The sequence below is a fragment of the Nipponia nippon genome, unplaced genomic scaffold (genome assembly GCF_047370975.1).
Source record: "Nipponia nippon isolate SJK-2023a ecotype South Korea unplaced genomic scaffold, ASM4737097v1 scaffold_19, whole genome shotgun sequence".
Taxonomy (NCBI): Eukaryota; Metazoa; Chordata; class Aves; order Pelecaniformes; family Threskiornithidae; genus Nipponia; species Nipponia nippon.
In genome coordinates, this window is record NW_028262335.1 from 1,962,321 (window position 1) to 1,980,002 (window position 17,682).

General features: G+C 55.9%; 2 protein-coding genes across 2 annotated transcripts in view; both read left to right on the top strand.

The window, feature by feature from the left end:
* The window catches only part of IGSF21 (immunoglobin superfamily member 21), a 40,945-nt gene extending 35,061 nt beyond the window's left edge, over positions 1-5,884 (top strand). The window contains exons 4-10 of the mRNA XM_087755333.1: positions 45-163; positions 478-593; positions 866-1,313; positions 4,682-4,767; positions 4,997-5,189; positions 5,282-5,320; positions 5,625-5,884. Coding sequence (XP_087611459.1) covers positions 45-163; positions 478-593; positions 866-1,313; positions 4,682-4,767; positions 4,997-5,189; positions 5,282-5,320; positions 5,625-5,698 — 1,075 coding nt within the window. The 3' untranslated portion in view covers positions 5,699-5,884. The remainder of the gene's footprint in view (positions 1-44; positions 164-477; positions 594-865; positions 1,314-4,681; positions 4,768-4,996; positions 5,190-5,281; positions 5,321-5,624) is intronic.
* A 5,149-nt stretch (positions 5,885-11,033) lies between these two features.
* Positions 11,034-14,350, top strand: KLHDC7A (kelch domain containing 7A). The gene has a single exon (XM_009463442.2). The coding sequence runs from the start codon at positions 11,034-11,036 to the stop codon at positions 13,545-13,547; it is 2,514 nt and encodes an 837-aa protein (XP_009461717.2). The 3' UTR covers positions 13,548-14,350.
* Positions 14,351-17,682: the final 3,332 nt, after the last annotated feature.

Genomic DNA, 17,682 nt, shown 5'->3' on the forward strand with positions numbered 1-17,682 from the left:
GCTGGAGCGGGGAGCAAGTGGTGAGCCCTGTTTCTCCTCCCCAGCCTCCCCGAGGTTCGCATTTCAGACAACGGTCCCTACGAGTGTCACGTGGGGATTTATGACCGAGCCACGCGGGAGAAAGTGGTCCTGGCCTCCGGGAACATATTCCTCAATGTGATGGGTGAGTACAGCCCCCGGCTGGGTGGGACTGGAGGGGAAAGGGCTGCAGGGTCTCAGGTCAGCAGGGATTGGGCTCATTTTCCCATCCCCGGGGATGGGGATAAGGAGGGGGATGGAGATGGCGATGGGGACGAGGACAGGGATGAGAATGAGGACAGGGATGGGGACGGGGACAGGGATGGGGATGGAGATGAGGATGGAGACGAGGACAGGGATAGGGATGGGGACGGGAACAAAGATGGGTATAAGGATGGGGATGGAGATGGTTAGGTGTCGAGGACACCGTGCTAACGCCCCGGCTCTGCTCCCCGGCAGCTCCTCCGACGTCCATCTCGGTGCTCGCTGCCGACACACCAGCACCCTTCAGCCGCTACCAGGCGCAGAACTTCACCCTGGTGTGTGTGGTCTCCGGTGGCAAGCCCGCCCCACTGGTGAGCCCCTGGAGGGATTTATCTTTCATATATATGAGGCAAACATTAAAAAAATATATATATTAAAATATATTATATATATGTGCCGCTTTTGGAGGCAAAATAAGGCAAATAAATAGCTGCCTGCTACCCAGATCTTGCCCTGCAGCATCTTTCCATAGGGACCTTGGGAAGGAGCTCCATCCAGTGCTACCCAAGGGGATGGGATGCTGGGGATGGCCGGGGTGGTGGCTGTCCCCACCAAGCTCACTCTCCCTTTTGTCCCCACGCAGGTGTACTTCAAGCGGGACGGGGAACCCATTGAGGCCACCCCGCTGCCAGAGCTGCCGGCCAGTGCCGGGAGCTGGGCACCCCGTAACCTCCTTCACCGCGACCTGGATGACACCAAGGTGCCGAAATCGCTGGCGGCCGACGGGGAGATGGGAGGCGGGCGACCCCTGGCCACGGCGGACCCCCCCCGGGGGCTGGCAGCCGAGCGGGGTCCTGTCACCGAAACTATCCCCGAAACAGTGGTGAGCCGGGAGTTCCCGCGATGGGTGCACGTGGCGGAGCCCATCTACTATTTCCGCCACACGCACGCGCCCGTCAGCGATGGGACGGTGGAGGCGCGGGCCACCCTCACCTGGACCCTGAACCCGCAAATCGACAACGAGGCGCTCTTCAGCTGCGAGGTGAAGCACCCGGCGCTCTCCATGCCCATGCAGTCCGAGGTGACGCTCGGTAAGCGCAGCCACCGCGGCTGGGTTGGGGGGGAGGGCGGTTTCCTGGGGTTTTTTTTTTTGCACTTCTTGCCTTTCTTTTTGCAATTTCTTTTGCATTTTTTGGTAATTTTTTTTTGCCTTTTTTTTTGCAAATTTTTTTGCAATTTTTTTTTTTGCCTTTTTTTCAAATTTTTTGCGCTTTTTTTCCCTTTTCTTTTTTGGCACTTGTTGCATTTTTGCCCTTTTGCCTGCCTTTCTTTTGGGGGTTTTCAGGCACCCACGAGCCAAAGCAGGGTGCCACATAGGGCTGCACGATAATAGGAGGTGGCGATGCCGGGTCTCCACAAAAGTAGAGGTGAGGGCAGCGGGTTTTGGGGGGGATCCATCAGGCAAGAGAAGGGGTTTGCTGTGTGTTATAGGGGAGACAGAGCATGGCGGGGCTGTGGGGAGCAGGAGGGCAAGGGCAGTTTCGGGGAAGGCGAGCTGGGGTTAGGTGCTAGCAATAGGGGTGCTTGGGAGGGGAGTCCTGGGGTCTATGGGGTGCAGAGTCCCTTGTGCATGGGGGAGGTAAGGAAAGAGGCTGTGGGGCTACTGTGCCCCAAGTCCTCATAGCCTCAGGGTGCCCCGTGAAGGGGAGCAAGGCCTGGCCCTGCAGAGGGGGGTGCTGGGGGCCCCCCCCCCCATGGCATTTGCTGGGTTGATAGAGGGCTGGGAGGGGGCTGTTGAATCTGGCAGTGGGGGTTTGGGGTGATGTGGGGGGCTGGTAAGGGGGAATTGAGGTTACTGGGGTATCAGAGCAAGGCAGCGGTGTCAGTGGCAGGGGGTAATGCAGACACAGCCCTAGATTTTGGGGGGGGGCTGTGCTGGGAGAAGCCCTCTCGGTGAGAAGGGGATGGGTGTTGGCATATAGGGGGGAGGCATAGGACCGGGGGGACAATGAGGAGCTGGTCGGGGGGGGGAGCCAGGGCTGTGCTGGGTGCAAGGATGAGCAGGGAGGGGGTGTTAAAGCCGGGGGTGGGGCTCTGTTGGGGGACCTGGTGTTTAGTGGGTCTTTGCCTTGGTTGCCTGCAGGGCAGGTGAGGAATTTGGTAGCCCCTTAATGTTACCTCCTATGGGGTGTAACTCTGGGAGGGGATGGGATGGAGGAGCTCCTCTGGACTGGGGTCATGTTGGGGCAGGGGAGGACATCTTCATCCCATAGTGACATTGCTTCCATCCATCTATACCCAGTCCCAAGAGACCTGAGGACATGCCATGACCCTTGTTGGCTGTCACCACCCAACTCAGCCCAGTGGGGCTTGCTGCTTAGGGGCAGCCTGTGGGGCTGATGAGGCCCCAGCTGTGATAGGGTGGTGAGATTGAGGCCAGGGCCACCCCATTGGCTCCCAGCATGCCCAGGACCCTAGAAGAGCAAAAGCTCCCCAAGTGACCATGGGAGCTGGTGAACAGAGTTAGTGGGGCCCCTCACTTCTCCCCCACCTTGGCGGGTCAGCTAGCCCCCAGGTGAGGCTGGAGCTCCCCTCCGTTCTCCTGGTTCCCCGTCAGAAGAGGCTGAGCTCTCCACCAGCTCAGCTGGTGGGCACCCTCCCAGCTTCGGGGCATCCTCCTGGGGTAGGCTGCTTCAGCCTTCCTCCCCTCGAGCCTGGTGGAGAAGACTGGGCTTTGCTCCTGGCCAAGTAGGGCACTTGGCTCACTGCATCGGCAATGACGCTCCATCTCCTGGAGAGCTTCACCTCATTGGCTTTCCACCCGTCTTTGGCGCAGGCTTCAGTGTGCACAAGCTTCTCAGTGCTGGTGCTCAGTCTCTTTTCCTTCAGCTCATCAACCACCTCAATTAGTGGGAGGTTGGTGGCAATGAGGAGGTCAGTGGGAGGTTGGCAGTCAACAAGGAGGGCAGCAGCTCTCTTGCTAATAGATGGCCCTCCATTATCTGTTCCTTCCCACCAAGCATTAAAGCTCTCTCCCAGCATACAACCAGCCAAAAAATAACCTAAGTAAGTCCTGCATTTTTCACACCTTAGGTGTCCACTCTCTGGGTCTGCCCATGAGGCCAAGACTTTGATAGGTGCCCAGTGGCTCCAACATATGTAAAAGCAAAGCTCACCCCCCACACTGCTCCCCCAAATCCACAGCCCTCCTCATCCCTTAAGATGCCTCCAGCCTATGCACCTCACTGGGTGCTCCTCCGCCACTGTCCACATGCAGGCTTTTGGCACCATCACAGCAGCTCCCCCATTAACCTCCTCCCTATATATAAATAGTATATATATGTACTATACATACTCTCAATAAAAGCTGCATTGAAACCAAGACAAACCACTTGCTTCGGTACAGAAAGCTGTCTTTCGGTACAGACCATAGCATGGTGTAATCATCTGCAGCCCATCACCCCACTTTAACACCAGAGGGCTGGGTCTTGCATGGATATTGCAGTCCAGGCGCACAATCGTGGTCTCTGGGCCATGTCTGTGCAGAGCATCCTGGGGCGCGGATGCCCCTTCCGAGGGCCAGTGTCCACCACCGCAGACTGATGTGCTTTCTGGTGGCTGTTTGTCCCTTTGTGTCGTGCTAGGGTGATGTCAAGGCTCATCCTGTCCCATCCACGGCAGCGCTTGAATATATGAAGGGTGACACCCCCACTTTTGGCAAAGCACAGCCTCCCTCCTGCCCATTTTCCCCTTCAAGCCTGCAAAAGCCTCCTTCCATGCAAAGCCCAGGCAGCTCCTGCGGCTGTCCCATCCCACCCATGGCCCACAAAGGACATCCACGCAACCCTGACCCAGTTGGGAGCAAAGAGCAGACCCAGCGTGGTGTCACCCCACCATGGCTGGCTGCATCACTGCTTCCCCCTCAATGCACCAGGCAAAGGCACCCCAAGTCTGGTGTGGGAAAAGGGATCCCCTCCTCTTTACAGGCCTCCTTGGCGTTTTGTGCCAGCAAGGCTTTGTGGCTGTCTCCCATGCTAACAGCACTTGTGCATGACTCACCGAGGACACCTTGTCCTGGGGATGCTTTTTCTGAGGTGCCCATCTCCATGGCTTCAAACCAGCCTGACCCCTCTTGACCCCTGTTTCTGAGCAGAGCGAGGCTTGATGAGGAAATATGTCCTTCACCATCAATGCATCCCATTCCAGTCATCTATCAATCTCGCAGTCTTCCCGTTCATTCGCCTGTGGGGTCCTTGCCTACCTGTCTGTCAATCATTTGGTCGTCCATCAGCCTGTCCATCAATCACCCAGCCATCAACTCCCCTCCGGCTGGCACACACCGTGCCACCCCCTCACCATAATCATTCCTCAAACCATTATTAACCCCAGCCAAGGGCACCCACCAGCACTGGGAACCCCTCGCTCGGCTGATGTCCCTTCTTGTCCCCTTCCCTTGCAGTTGCTCCCAAGGGCCCGAAGATCACGATGACACCGACAAGAGCCCGTGTTGGAGATACCGTGCGGATCTTGGTGCAGGGCTTCCAGGTCAGCATCCCCATCCATCCCCATTGCCGTGGGGCGATGCCGTGCCAACAGACAACCTTGCATCCACACCAGCACTTTGTGGGCTTGGCCTGGTGGCCTTGGGTTGCATCATGGTCCCTACATTGGTGCACCCCTGGGCGTTTCAGCTGTACCCCGTCCTTGCTCCAGGCATGAGGCAGGGCTTACTCACCCCCGTACACCCCTCTCACAGCTCCCCATCTCCCCACAGAATGAAGTCTTCCCCGAGCCCCTCTTCACCTGGACCCGGGTGGGGAGCCGGCTCCTCGACGGCAGCGCTGAACATGACGGAAAGGAGCTGGTGCTGGAGAGGGTGCCAGCCGAGCTCAACGGCTCCATGTACCGCTGCACCGCCCAGAACCCCCTGGGCTCCACCGACACCCACACCCGGCTCATCGTTTTCGGTATGGCAGTCGCTGGGGTCACCCCTCCCTCCACAAATCCTCACTCACCTTCCCCTAATAAAACTGTCTCTCTACAATTTCTTTCCCATTAGAAAACCCAAATATTCCCAGAGGAACAGAGGACTCCAACGGTGAGTGGTGGGAGTGGTATTTTGACCTGAACCCCCCCCAGGGAGGGCAGGACCGTGCAGAGAGCATCCCCCCTTGCATCACCCCAAGCCCTTGCCCTCAGCAGCAGGGATGTCTTTGCACCAAAAGGGGCCCCATGGATGCTCCCCGCAGCATCCCTGACCTGCTGCCTGCCCCGCACATGCTCCATAGCAAGTTTAGGAGGGGGAATCCCCCCCAAAAAAGGTGGTGACCCCATCCTGCTCCGAAGCCAAGCAGCGAGACACGGCTCCCTAAACTCCCCATCCCTTTTCTCCTCCCGCCTAGGTTCACTTACTGGCCGCTGTGGCTTCAGACTAGTTTTGGCACTCACCCTAACAGTGATCCTGGAGCTAACGTGAAGCTTCGCCTGCCTCTTCCTCCTCCTCTTCCTCTGTACGGCTCCACCTGGCATTTACACCTCTGTCAATCGGTTCTCTCGCTCTCTCTTTTTTTTTTTTTTTCTATACTATTTACAGTCTCGGTCTCTTTCTGTCTGTGTCTTGGCTTCCTCAGACAATTTAATTAAAAGGAAAAAGAAAAATCTCCCCGGTAGAAGGCTGTGCTTAATGTTTTGCCTTGTGCTAGGGTACCCAGAACCATTTTGGGGTACCCAAAGGCTTTGCAAGGTCTTGCGGGGGGGTCGTCTATTATGCAAGGGTCAGATTTCCCCTGGAAAAATCCATTTACACCATTCCCACTGCACCGAGCTGCTCCAGGTCTCAGCTCCCCGGGGTAGAGACTGCACGTGTCCCCAGCATGCGGGACGTTGGGGATGAGTCCTACACGCGGACGGTGGTGCTAGGAGCCCGAAAGCCGCGGATCACTGGCCTTACACCCCGGGACCTTGGTTGGGGCAAATCGGCTTTGCTGGAAGACGGGAGCCGTGTACAACACTTGTCCCGGGCTGGACGGTCAATCTCTAGTGACAGACGGCTCCCAACCCAAAATGTCAGCGCTCACACATGAGCAGGCAGCACGCATCCCGTCAGGCAGCGCTGGCGCGGAGGCACCAGCCGAGTTTTAAGCGCTGTGCCCACGTTTGGTCCATCCCATCCTCCCCATCCCTCTTGGCTAATTGTTGCCGTGGAAACAGATAACGGTGAAGCACGGCCAGATCCTGGTCATTCCTACGGTACCCCATGCCGCTGGGCACATCCCAGTCCAGCGTTAATCCTGCTGTGGGATGGCTCTCTGCAAAAACCAGGTGGTTTTTGCCCCAATCCTGCCCAGTGCTGGAGGATGCCGGTGGTTTGCCCGGCTACTTTCCCTCCCCAAAGTGCCCCAAGGGCATCCAGCCCCAGGCCAGGATCCCTGGGGAGCGGACACAGTGGTGGGGGAGAGGAGCCCAAGGACGGGGTGCTCCCCTGCCTTTTCCTCCAGGAGCTCTTAATCCTAGAGGATTAGCCAGCAGCCATGCAGTGCTTCGTCTTTCCAAAGCCCTGTACGAGTGCTAAGCATTATTATTGCTATTATGATTAATTATTATTAAGCAGATTCAGTCCCTACCATGCGCCATTGCCAGCCTCGCTGCAAGCGATTTCCCAGCCTCAAAGGAGCCGAACAAACACACGGCAGCTCAGGAGTTTCTTCCCGCACTCAATAATTTGGACTGGCAGCAATGCAGGGACAGACTGGGGCTGGCTGGGATGTAGGAGGATCAGCGGCTCCGCTTTCATCCCAAAGCAACAGCATCCGAGCACCCGAATCCCTTCGGACCAGCTGCCTGAATCCCCCCCTTGCTCTCTTCCCCCCAACCACTTTCACTGCTCCAGCCCATTGCATCTCCCTGGGTGCAAAGAGAACCTTCATTTTTTAGGGGAACTGTCATTTTTTAGGGAAATCTGCGTGACTCAGTTTACCCCCATGCTACCGAGCAGGCAGGAGAGCCCCCCCACCACGGCATGGATGTTTCTTACCCTCCTCGCTGGATTGGAGATGCTCCAGGGGCCTCGTCCCAACATGATTAAACAACCATTAGGCCTTCTCGCTTCAAAAATAGGGATTTATAGACGCCCAAACCTCCATTTAAATGCAAATGTGGTGATTTTAGCCCGGAACCATGGAAATGAGGAGCATTAGAGAGGCAGTGCCACCATCAACTGGCTCTGCTTGGCGGCATCTCAAGAGTGACATGACCTCCCCATCCAGCAGCTGGGAGAGGACCAGTGGGCTCAGAGGTCCTGCATCCCAAATCCACCCCTCTGTGTGCATTTGGGATGCTTAGCTCTTTCCCATGGTGACGGATCAGGGTATAGGATGGGATCCTCTCAGCACCAGCACAGCCAAAGCGATGACCGCAGGGGACATGGGCATCGCTCCTCATTTTGGGCAGAGATGCTACCTGCTTTCCCAAAGTGACCCCAAGGCGAGGGACATGGAGAGATGCCACCCCACCAAAGCAGCGATCCAAAGAAAACCTCCCATACCGTGCTGGACCCTGCCTTCACCTCCTGCCCCTCTCATCCTCCACTTACGAGCCCTGCCTCCCCGTCCCCATCCACCTTCCTACAGGTAATTAAAAAGGACATCAATTGAATCCCTGGCTCCCCCTACCACACACCCCGTTGTTTGAGGACCTGGCGGTGAATAATGCAGGAGGCTGGAGGGGGAAAGAGCTGCTCAGGTTGTTTCATTATTGATGAGAGATGACAGATCCACGGCTGACAACCTGCCTAAGAGATATGATTAGCTTGTAAAAAATTAATCGTGCTTCTTAGGGATGACGCGAGCTGAAAACCCCAAGGAGCGGCGTTATCGATGTTCCCTAATTTCAGGGGACTTTGAAAAGGTTTTAGCAAAATTTGGAAGAGGCAATTACATTCAATTAGAGTCACAAGTGCCGAGACGTCACGACTGCTCGCAGACACCACGGCCGCATCCCCTGCTCCCTTACACTGCCGCTCATCCTCCTTACCGCAAGGCATAGATAAATATACATTTACACGTTGGACCTGCATTTTTACCGCGAGGATCCGCCCTCCTGACTTCATTCCCCGTAGCTCGAGCTCGGCTGTCAGGCTCTGGTCCCCCCCATCCTGCCGTTTGTGAAGGCAACAGCACCCAGAGCACGCTGCCTGCCGAAAATGCCCTCGCCTCCCCCTGCACTCCGTGTTTCACCATCCCAAGGTCCATAAAAACCCACCGACGACAAGGATAACCACGCTCAGAGTCAGGGTTTTGGCAGCCCAGCCCTGCATCTTTCAAGGATGCAGCACATCCAGGCCCCCAGCCCTTTAGGATATTAGAGTGGGGGGCACAAAACCAGGGATGTTCCCGCTCGACGGGGCTGGGAATGCCAGTGGGAGCGATGGCAGGCTTTGCTTGGTGCTTCCCCTGCCTCCCCTACCTCATTACTGGGCACAGTTACTGCCGTGGCCGGGTTCACGAGGCCACCAAGGGCATGCATAATTCATATTTCCCAGCTCACGAACGCAAGGATCTTTGCAGCTCTACCTGCACATTAAAAACCGCGGCAGTGAGAGATGAAGAAACCCAAGGTCGTGGCCATGCATGGGTGGCCAGACCCTTTGCCAATTAGCCGAGCCCCAAAACACCTGCCCAGCCTCAATGCACATCCCCATTACCCCGACTCCAGCTCAGCTTTGGGACCCTCCAGGTTTGCAGGCAGGAGGCATACGCCGTCCCCGAGGTTTTGGCCGGACCAAGCGCCTCAATGATGGATTTTGGGTCCCCGTGCCAAATAGGATGGAGGGGAGTGGCTGGGTGGGTTTTGCCTGGTGTTTTGGCCCCTGGACCAAGACACAACCGTGCAGGATGCATCAGTCCAGCTCAATCTAAATAACCTTATTCCCCCAGCCTCTTCATTGCTGTATTTCCCCACGCTGCACCCATACAAGGTGACAACTTCCCGAACATCCCCCTAAAAGCTGCTGGTGGGCTCTCCCCACATCACAGCAGGGATGTGCACAGGGGTCCCCAACTGCCAAGCCAGCACAGGGAATTTACCCCTCTTCTTCCATATATATAAATATTACACTATTTAGCACGTGGTCCCCCACCTAACGAGCATCCCTGGCAAGTCTAGTGGCAGATATACAACCACCCATCGGCACCACCGCGGTCCCCGTGTGAAGCCATCCAGCAAAAAGCAGCATCTCAGCATTGACAGGGAGGGCATCTCAGTGCTTGCAGATGATGGTGAAGGTGGGGAACGTGGCCCAAGGAGGTTCAGATGCTCCTCCCTGTCGCAAAAGGCAGTGCCCGAGATCATGCAACGGCTGGTGAAGATCAGCTTCTGCACGGGAGGTGGTTTGGGAGGCTGCGGACGCTGGGCGTGAGCTCACAAGCACTCACCACCCATTAAAGACCCATAGCAAGACCTCATCCCACCACACTGACCCATGCAGTCAGGCCCCATCGCACCCACACCTCATACAAGGAGCTGTTTTAGCATTCCCTGGGCTCATTTCTCCAGCAAATCCCACCGGATCAGGACCAAGGTAGCGGGGAATGAGTCCCTGCATACAAACAGGAGCAGCCACCCACCCCCACCTACATTTTGGCTGTTTCTTTGCTGCCTTGCAGGGCCTCATTTCTTTATGCATCTCTCAGCATGTGAGACATTCCCCTTGGGGAAAAGGAAATTAATTTTATCCCTTTGAATTCAGCTCACTTAGCGTCGGTTGCAGAGGGCTGCCATTCCCCAGGCCCCCTCCTCTCCCCCCTGCTGCGGTCCAGGCATGGGGACCCGGCTGCCTCGGGGACGACGGGGACAACAGTTCCCCTAAATCTTTGAAATTCAGATCAGAATCAGACACAACCCCAACATCTTCCCAGGGGAAGAAAGAAGCAAGCGTGACACTGTCTGGCATCCTCCGTGCCTCAGTTTCCCCACAGTGACTCCAATCCCTGTGGACATCCCACAGACAGCAGCACATCACTTCGAAACAACGACTCACATCTCTCCCATCCCAAATTTCTTCCTGGTCCTGATACTTTTGTTCATTTCCCTTAGTTCATCCCTCTCGCTGTGCATGTGGATGCAGGTCTCTGAACGTGGCTGCCACCAGCTGCAGTTTCACTCCTGCCTTTAATTGCTCTTTGGTGTCCAGTTTTCGCCCTCCCAAAGCCCCCAGCTCCTTTTCCGCCGGCTCTTAATTCCCTTGCCACTTCCAAGCTGGCCTCAAAGAGGCCCCAGCAGCTTTCGGGCTATTTCCCGTCACCCTTCGTTAGCCAGCATGCCGCAAATGAAGGCCACCAAATTAATCACCCGCCTCTGCCACAGAGCAGCTGCTCGGCGTCGGACCGAAGGTCTGCCCGGCACCAGGCTGCTTCTCCCTCCCTTCCCCATGCCTGCGCTCAGGGATGAGGGACCTTTCCTGGATGAAACAACTTATTTTCCCCTTCCATTGCACGATCCCTTTTAAATAGCAAAAGAAACAGGGAGGCAGCACCATCGGGTTCTCAGAGGAGATACTTTTCCTCCCTTTGTGCTTCCTTTTGCTTTTCTCTGAGCCTCTCTGTTTACCAGGCTAATAAAGCTGGCTCTGTGCCGCCAGCTCTGGGCTGCACCTTTTCCCCGGAGCCCAGCCCAGCCCAAACATGCAAAGCTCGTCCGGAAACCTCCTGCCAGCTTTGCCCGCTCAAAGTCACCTTGCCCCAAACCTTCAGCTCCACGCTCCGGGCTTGCTCGACAATCATTAATCGGCTTCTCCGTGTTCCTGGCATGGAAAAATGCCCCAGCAGGTAACCCTGCCCTGGCAGTCCGACATGCAGCTGGCCGGCAAGCTGGTCCTCTCCGCCGCCGCTCTGCTCTTCCTGACTTTGGCGTACAGGTTTTATAAGTCCCGCTCGCTCGCCGGGGGCAAAATCCCGCTGGCTGACGCGGGAGGAGAGCAGAGGGAAAACGCTGCCCGGGATGGGGATGGTGCAGTGGGTCTGCGACGGAGAAGGGTGTTTGGTGAGGAGGTGAGGAAGGATGGCGGGGAGGCACAAGCGAGCGGTCAAGCGAGCGTCCCTGCGATGCAGCACACGCTTCCCCGGGGGGATCGAAGTCTGCCAAGGGGTGAGGAGGAGGAGGAGGAGGAAGGAGAGGAGATGGTTTCTGAACTTGGGCTGACTTGCAGGAGAGCGGGGATGGCCGGGAGGGGAAGTGAGCTGGGAAGCAAGCCGGGAAGCGAGCTGGGAAGTAAGTTGGGAAACAAGTCAGGAATCGAGCCGGGAAGTGATCCGGGAAGCGAGACAGGAAGCAAGCCGGGAAGTGATCCGGGAAGCGAGACAGGAAGCAAGCCAGGACACAAGCCAGGAAGCAAGTTGGGAAGCAAGCCAGGAAGCGAGCCGGGAAGTGAGCCGGGAAGCAAGCTGGGAAGTGAGCTAGGAGGTGATCTGGCAAGCAAGCCAGGAAGCGAGCCAGGAAGCGAGCCGAGCTCTTATGGCCCTGGGGACACAGCCGGAACACTGAGAAGCTGCGGGGAGGAGGGCACACTTGCCCCAACCACCGGGCTTTCCCCCAGGATTGCTAATGCCCAGATGGCACGGGACGGACACACCCAAAGCACAGAACAGAATTTGGCCGGTGGAGGAACGATCTGGGAGTCCAAGGGGTGCAGGGGGACAATCCAGACCCTCAGTGTCACCTCAGACCTGGGGCTAACGATGACGGCGAGCAACACAGGGTCAGACACCTCCTACTCTTTCTCCTCAGTCGCAAAGATCCAGGTGGAGGAGAACTACATCGCCGAGCGGCAGGCGAAGGACGGGGCTGGGCAGCCAGTCCCTGGCCTCAAAGGCAAAGTCTACGACTACTATGTCCAGTCCATCTCCCAGTCAGTATCAAAGAAGAGGTCTCTCTCCTACATCCCTCTGGGAACATCCCGGCGCCGCAGCTCAGAGCGGGTCAATGAAGAGCTGCAGAGCTTTGCAACCCAGGAACCGGACCCAACTTCAGCAACGCAGGATCCCACCACCTCCTCCATAGCTCCATCAACTACAGGGAGCTTGGAAATCTCCCTTGAGCCACCATCTCCTGGCCGCAAGGACAGCATCCTCCAGATCGCCGACAGCCCCCATCTCCAACTGCCCATGGAGGGTTTTGGGGTCACAGCACCAGCCGGCATGCCGCCTGCAAGCCCCCGGCCAGGGCTGGTGGCCAGTGCTGACCTCTTCCAAATGCCACCACCCACCCACCTGGACCTGGGGAACTGCTATGAGGTCCTCTGCACAGCCAAGGCGCAGAAGCTCAGACACCTCCAGGAGGCTGCCTACAAGGTGATGAGCAACAACTACCTACAGGTGTTGAGGACACCTTCCATCTATGGCCGCCTCAACGCCAGTGAGCGGGAGCTTGTCCTGCAGCGGAGGATGAAGGGGAAGATGTACGTGGCTGTGGCAGACATCAACGTGCAGGAGCCTGGCCTTCACACCAGCCGCCTCTGCTACTATGATGACAGAGGGGACTGCTGGCATCACCTCTGCCACGTGCCACCAGAGGTGGTCTCCCGGGGGTGCGCCATGTGCAGCATGTTCAACTACCTCTTCGTGGTGGCTGGCTGTGAGGGCACAGGCCGGATGCAGAGACCCTCCAACCGTGTCTTCTGCTACGATCCCCTGACTAACATCTGGAGGGAGATCTGCCCCCTGAACCAAGCACGGCCGCACTGCAAGCTCGTGGCCTTGGACGGCCACCTCTATGCCATCGGTGGCGAGTGCCTCTACACAGTGGAGCGCTATGACCCCCGGAAGGACTGCTGGACCTTCACCGCACCCCTGCCCCATGACACCTTTGCCGTGGCCCACATGGCCACAGTGTGTGACGGGGAGATCTACGTGACAGGAGGCACCTTGCGCTACGTTCTGCTGCGTTATGCCGCCCGCTCAAACAGCTGGAGCGTCAGCCCAGTCGGCGGTGGCAAGGATAAGACGGCCGAGATGGTGAGCGCCAATGGCTTCATCTACCGCTTCGACCTCCACCGCAGCATGGCCATCAGTGTCTACCGCTGCGGAGCCAAGGCCAAACTATGGTATCAGTGTGCCACCTACGCCATGCCCAATCTGTCCACGTTCCAGTGCGCCGTGGTGGGCAGCCTGGTACACTGTGTTGGCCGGCACTTCCACATACGCTTCTTGGCCGACCACATCTCACCACGCTTTGGGACCAAGGAGCTGCAGCCCTTCCCATCGCCCCGTGGCAACCTCCTCCCAGCTGTCCTGGTGCTGCCAGAGGGAGGGATGACGCAAACGCAGGTTTGAGGGATCCATGCCAGGGTCTCGTGCAACAGTGATGGTGGCTCAGACATGACATGATGATGAAACTGGTAGAAGAAGCCGCCAGCCCACATTGGACCACATAGCATGGGACCAACGCTAGCAGGACAACGTTACCCATACCTATCATCAAGCAGGCACCACACCAGTCCCCATAAGTAAGGAAGGAGAGAAATTGCCCTTGGATACTGCCAGTAAACCCAGCTTTGAAGACACAAGGAAGAAGAAAGCAGGAGCTGGGTGGACTCGTTTGCTTAGAGGTATTTAAACATAGGCGTGCTTGCTCGGATGCAAATAAACCGCGGCTCACTGCAGGCTCCCAGCTGTGCACTGCCCAATAAGTAGCTGCTTTACACACCGGGTGTTTAATATTGACCTGGACACGCAAGACACGGGGGATTTTAGGGTGGAGGAACACAGCAGGGAGGTTTGAGCCCTAAGGAGGTAGCACTCAAAGGTCAGCCCCTTCGGCATCAAGCCAACATTCAGCCTTCAGGCTTGACCGCACACATCACCCCAGGGCTGGAGGGTGGGGGCCAGAGGGTGCGCTGCTCCTACCAGTGCCTTGTTATCTGTCACCTTATTCTCAGCACAGAATAATATATATATATTTATATGCACGTGATGTAAATAGGCACTATAGATTTATAGACAGCTGGTCTTAAATGAAATTAAAGTGAACATTTGGTAAAATTAACCACGGGCTACTGTTGCGCATCATTTCAAGCCGTAGCCAAGCCTAATGGGAACAAAGAGACCGGTGCATGTTTTACATCGCTAATTACTGCACAGACATCATCTCTGAGGAGGCAACCAAAAGCAAAGCAGGGCCCTGGATGTGAGCAGCCAGTCTTTCATCCCCTCTTCCCCAGGTTTCACCGACCTCACTCCGCTGCCTCCATGTCCTGCCAAAAGCCTACTTTGGGTAATTGCGTTTTCTTCCCCTCTAGCCATTAGAGAAACGGCTCGTCATCCGTCAGACCCAGACGGACAAAACCAGCTCCCAGATGGACAAAACCCTCCTCTACCTGCCTGCTTGGTGGCAGCAGGTCATGAGCACCAAGTCAGGGATGCACCTGAAGTGCTTGGAGATAAGAGATGGTGCTGGAGCAGCCCATGGTATCACCATTTGCGCCTTGCTGCTCATGGTGGTTTAGGAGAGCTTAGGTTAATGTTCTCTCAAGGTGCTCCCAAAAGTATTTATTACTTCTCTCAGTCACCGCCTGGAGGCCTCGCGTTTCTGCCTTCAAGGGCTTTCTACAAAGGTCAGTGGCACCCATCCATGTTGGAGACCTTGGGAAGCTGCATTAATTAACCCTGCCTCTGAGGTTTGCTCGTTAGCTGTAGCACATTGCTTCTGCTGATGGAGGATGGTGACGCATCCTCTCCTCGTGCTAAAAGCTGCGATGGTCCAGCCTCTTTCACCACCCTTGGGGCCACCTCTTCCTACGCCAGGAGGACCACCCCACCAACGATGTGCGGGGGCTGCAGCCTCCTGCATCCCAGCATCCCTGTCTGATGGGATGCCTGGGCTGGTGAATCTTGTCAATCAAAAAAGCTCCTTATTATTAACACTATTATTTAACTCTGCTATTTAGCTACCTCCATAGCTGGTGCTCAGAGCAGCAAGCTCAACAAGATGGGTTCACGCATGCTGCAACACATTTCTACGTCTCCCCTGGCAAAACCCAGGTCCTGGCTGCTTCACGGGAACAGCCCAGGCCCTTTGCAACCTGCGAAAGCCTCTTGTCCCCATCAGCATCCCAGTTTCATGCCCTTCGGCATCCCTGCCGCAGCAGGCTGGGCGCTGGGGAGCAGAGGACGCACTGCCTGGGTGGGAGCTGGGCAGCTGGAGCCCTTCCAGGTGACAACCTATTTTTTCATCCCCAGAAAAGCTTCCCTGGGATCCTGTCCTTCTCACGGTGCCTCTTTGCTTCTGTTTAATATTTCACCTTCCCTTTAACTCCTTGCTGCCAGGTTGCAACCTCAAAACCCAGCAGCTTTTCCTCCTTCCCCAGCCTGACGGTGAGCGATGAATAACAACAGCCGCGGGTGGGCAGCTCTCCCCCCTCTCCTGCACTCTCCAATATTAACATGACTCGCCTGGGGAGGCATTTTGGAGATTAAAAGTGCTGGGGACACCCCGTGCTGGAGCACTGCTTGTTCTGCAGGGAAGGACAACCAGGTTGGGAGCAAAAAGCATGCAGCGATCCTGTGGCTGATGGCGAAATGCCTTTTGGCTGCGGTTGAGGGAAAACAAAGGGGAAAGGACAAATGCAAACCGATACTCAGACCTGAACGATTTTTTTTTTTTTGCTCCCAAATACCGGCGCAGGGAGGAGCCTTTGGAGGGCTGGTAGGCACAGCGGCAATGGCGGTGTCACCGGCTGACTCCTGCCACCACCACCAGATCCCAGTCATTGATTTCCAACAGTGCCGGCCACCCACCTCTGTGTTTCTGCTGATGGGCCGCGTCTTCAAACCGCAGGTTTGCAGCCTTCGGGATAACCCTAAGACCATCGAGTAGTTTCAGTGCAGCTTGTGGCATCAAGATATTATCTACTTTTGCTGCTCAGGTTGGTAAAGCTGCCACAATTTACAGGGAAAAAGGGTAGGGAAGCAGGCAGTGCATCCTAATAAAACTCCGCAGCACGCACCGTGGAGCTACAAACCACCCTGAGCAGGTTCAAGCAATGATAAATACTTAGAGGTCGCAATAAACCCGTCCAGGCTGGGGGTTTACCTGGAAGGTCCTGCTCTTGGGAGCCTCTTCCCTTGCTGCAAGACCAGTCGCTGCAAACCGGGACCCTCGCTGGATTGGAGACCACCAGGGCTGGGTGCTGGAAGAGAAAACACAACCACCACCAGGCTCATGAGATCTGGGAAAACCAGTTTCCACCATCCACTAACAATTCTTCCATCCCTATAATTCCTTCAAGGGTGACACCAAGGATGCTCTCCAGCCAAGAGCTCCTTCATCACCAGTGCCTGGACCCATCGCTGCCCTCTGAGCCCCCCTTTATCTCCCAAAAGAAGGGTGCAACCACTAAACCGCGCTGCTTTGCAACCAAATACAACCTTTGCACTAAATTCGGTATTTTTTCCTAATCAGGAAGACCCATTATCTACCCCCGCCACGTTTATTTAGGCAATTACGTAGTTTAATGTACATTGATTCAGATTCTTAATTTTTACATTTTTGATTATGATAAAAAACCAGGGAGTGACGCATTTCTTATTTGCTCGGCGCTCTTTTTTCCTTTGCAACGTGCCAAGCTGCATGCGAATGGAAATTGGAAGTCAATTAAAGAAGTGCAAAACCAGCATTTTAAAATCTTTTTTATTAGTTAAACACGGCTACCTTCAATGTGTCGACTACAGCAGGGTGGAAAAAAAACCTCAAAAAGCAAAAAAGTGAGCTTATCCAGACATGTTTTGCATTTAAAACCGACGCTGTGCATGAAAGAAATATTAAGCGTAGCGAACTGACAAATTAAGTATCTCGTTCCTGACAAGCGGGAGCAAACTCGTGTCGCTGGTTGAGGAGCCGGGTGGGAATTTAAAGCCAGGGGAAGGGAAAGATTCATCGCAGCATCTCTACGTGCCAGTAAGGGAGGTGGCACCTCTCAGCCCCTGGCCGTGGTTTCTCCTAGACCCTCTGCAGACTTGCCTACGGCAACATCTACGCTGCTATGGGTTGCGTTGCCATCAGGAGAGCCTCCGTGAGATGTTTAAAGCCAAGGAGAGATGTCCTGTCCTCTCCCACTCATTTCTTCACCCCTCCTGCACCTAATCCAAGCTGACCACCCACGCATGGCCACCAGCAACCCCTTGGTAGAGCAGATCCTGGAGGCACCAACCTCAGCCTTTCTCTGCTCTGGTTTGCAACCAAGAACAACCCAGTTGTGTAGACAGGGAGCTGCACCCAAGCCGCAGAACCTCGTTTACAGGCAGATGCTAACGAACCAGGGCTCAACACGACCCCACCGCTTGCAAGACCCAGACCTGCTTGCCCAGTGCCAAAGGGACGTTTCTTGGCGGCATCCACAAGCCACCGCTCCGGGAACGTCAGCCAGCTCCTTGCGAACACAGAGAGATCAGTGCTAATGAAAGATGCTAT

Bases quoted from the DNA above. Each gene is read 5' to 3' on its own strand.
- KLHDC7A (XM_009463442.2), top strand. From the start codon at position 11,034: ATGCCCCAGCAGGTAACCCTGCCCTGGCAGTCCGACATGCAGCTGGCC.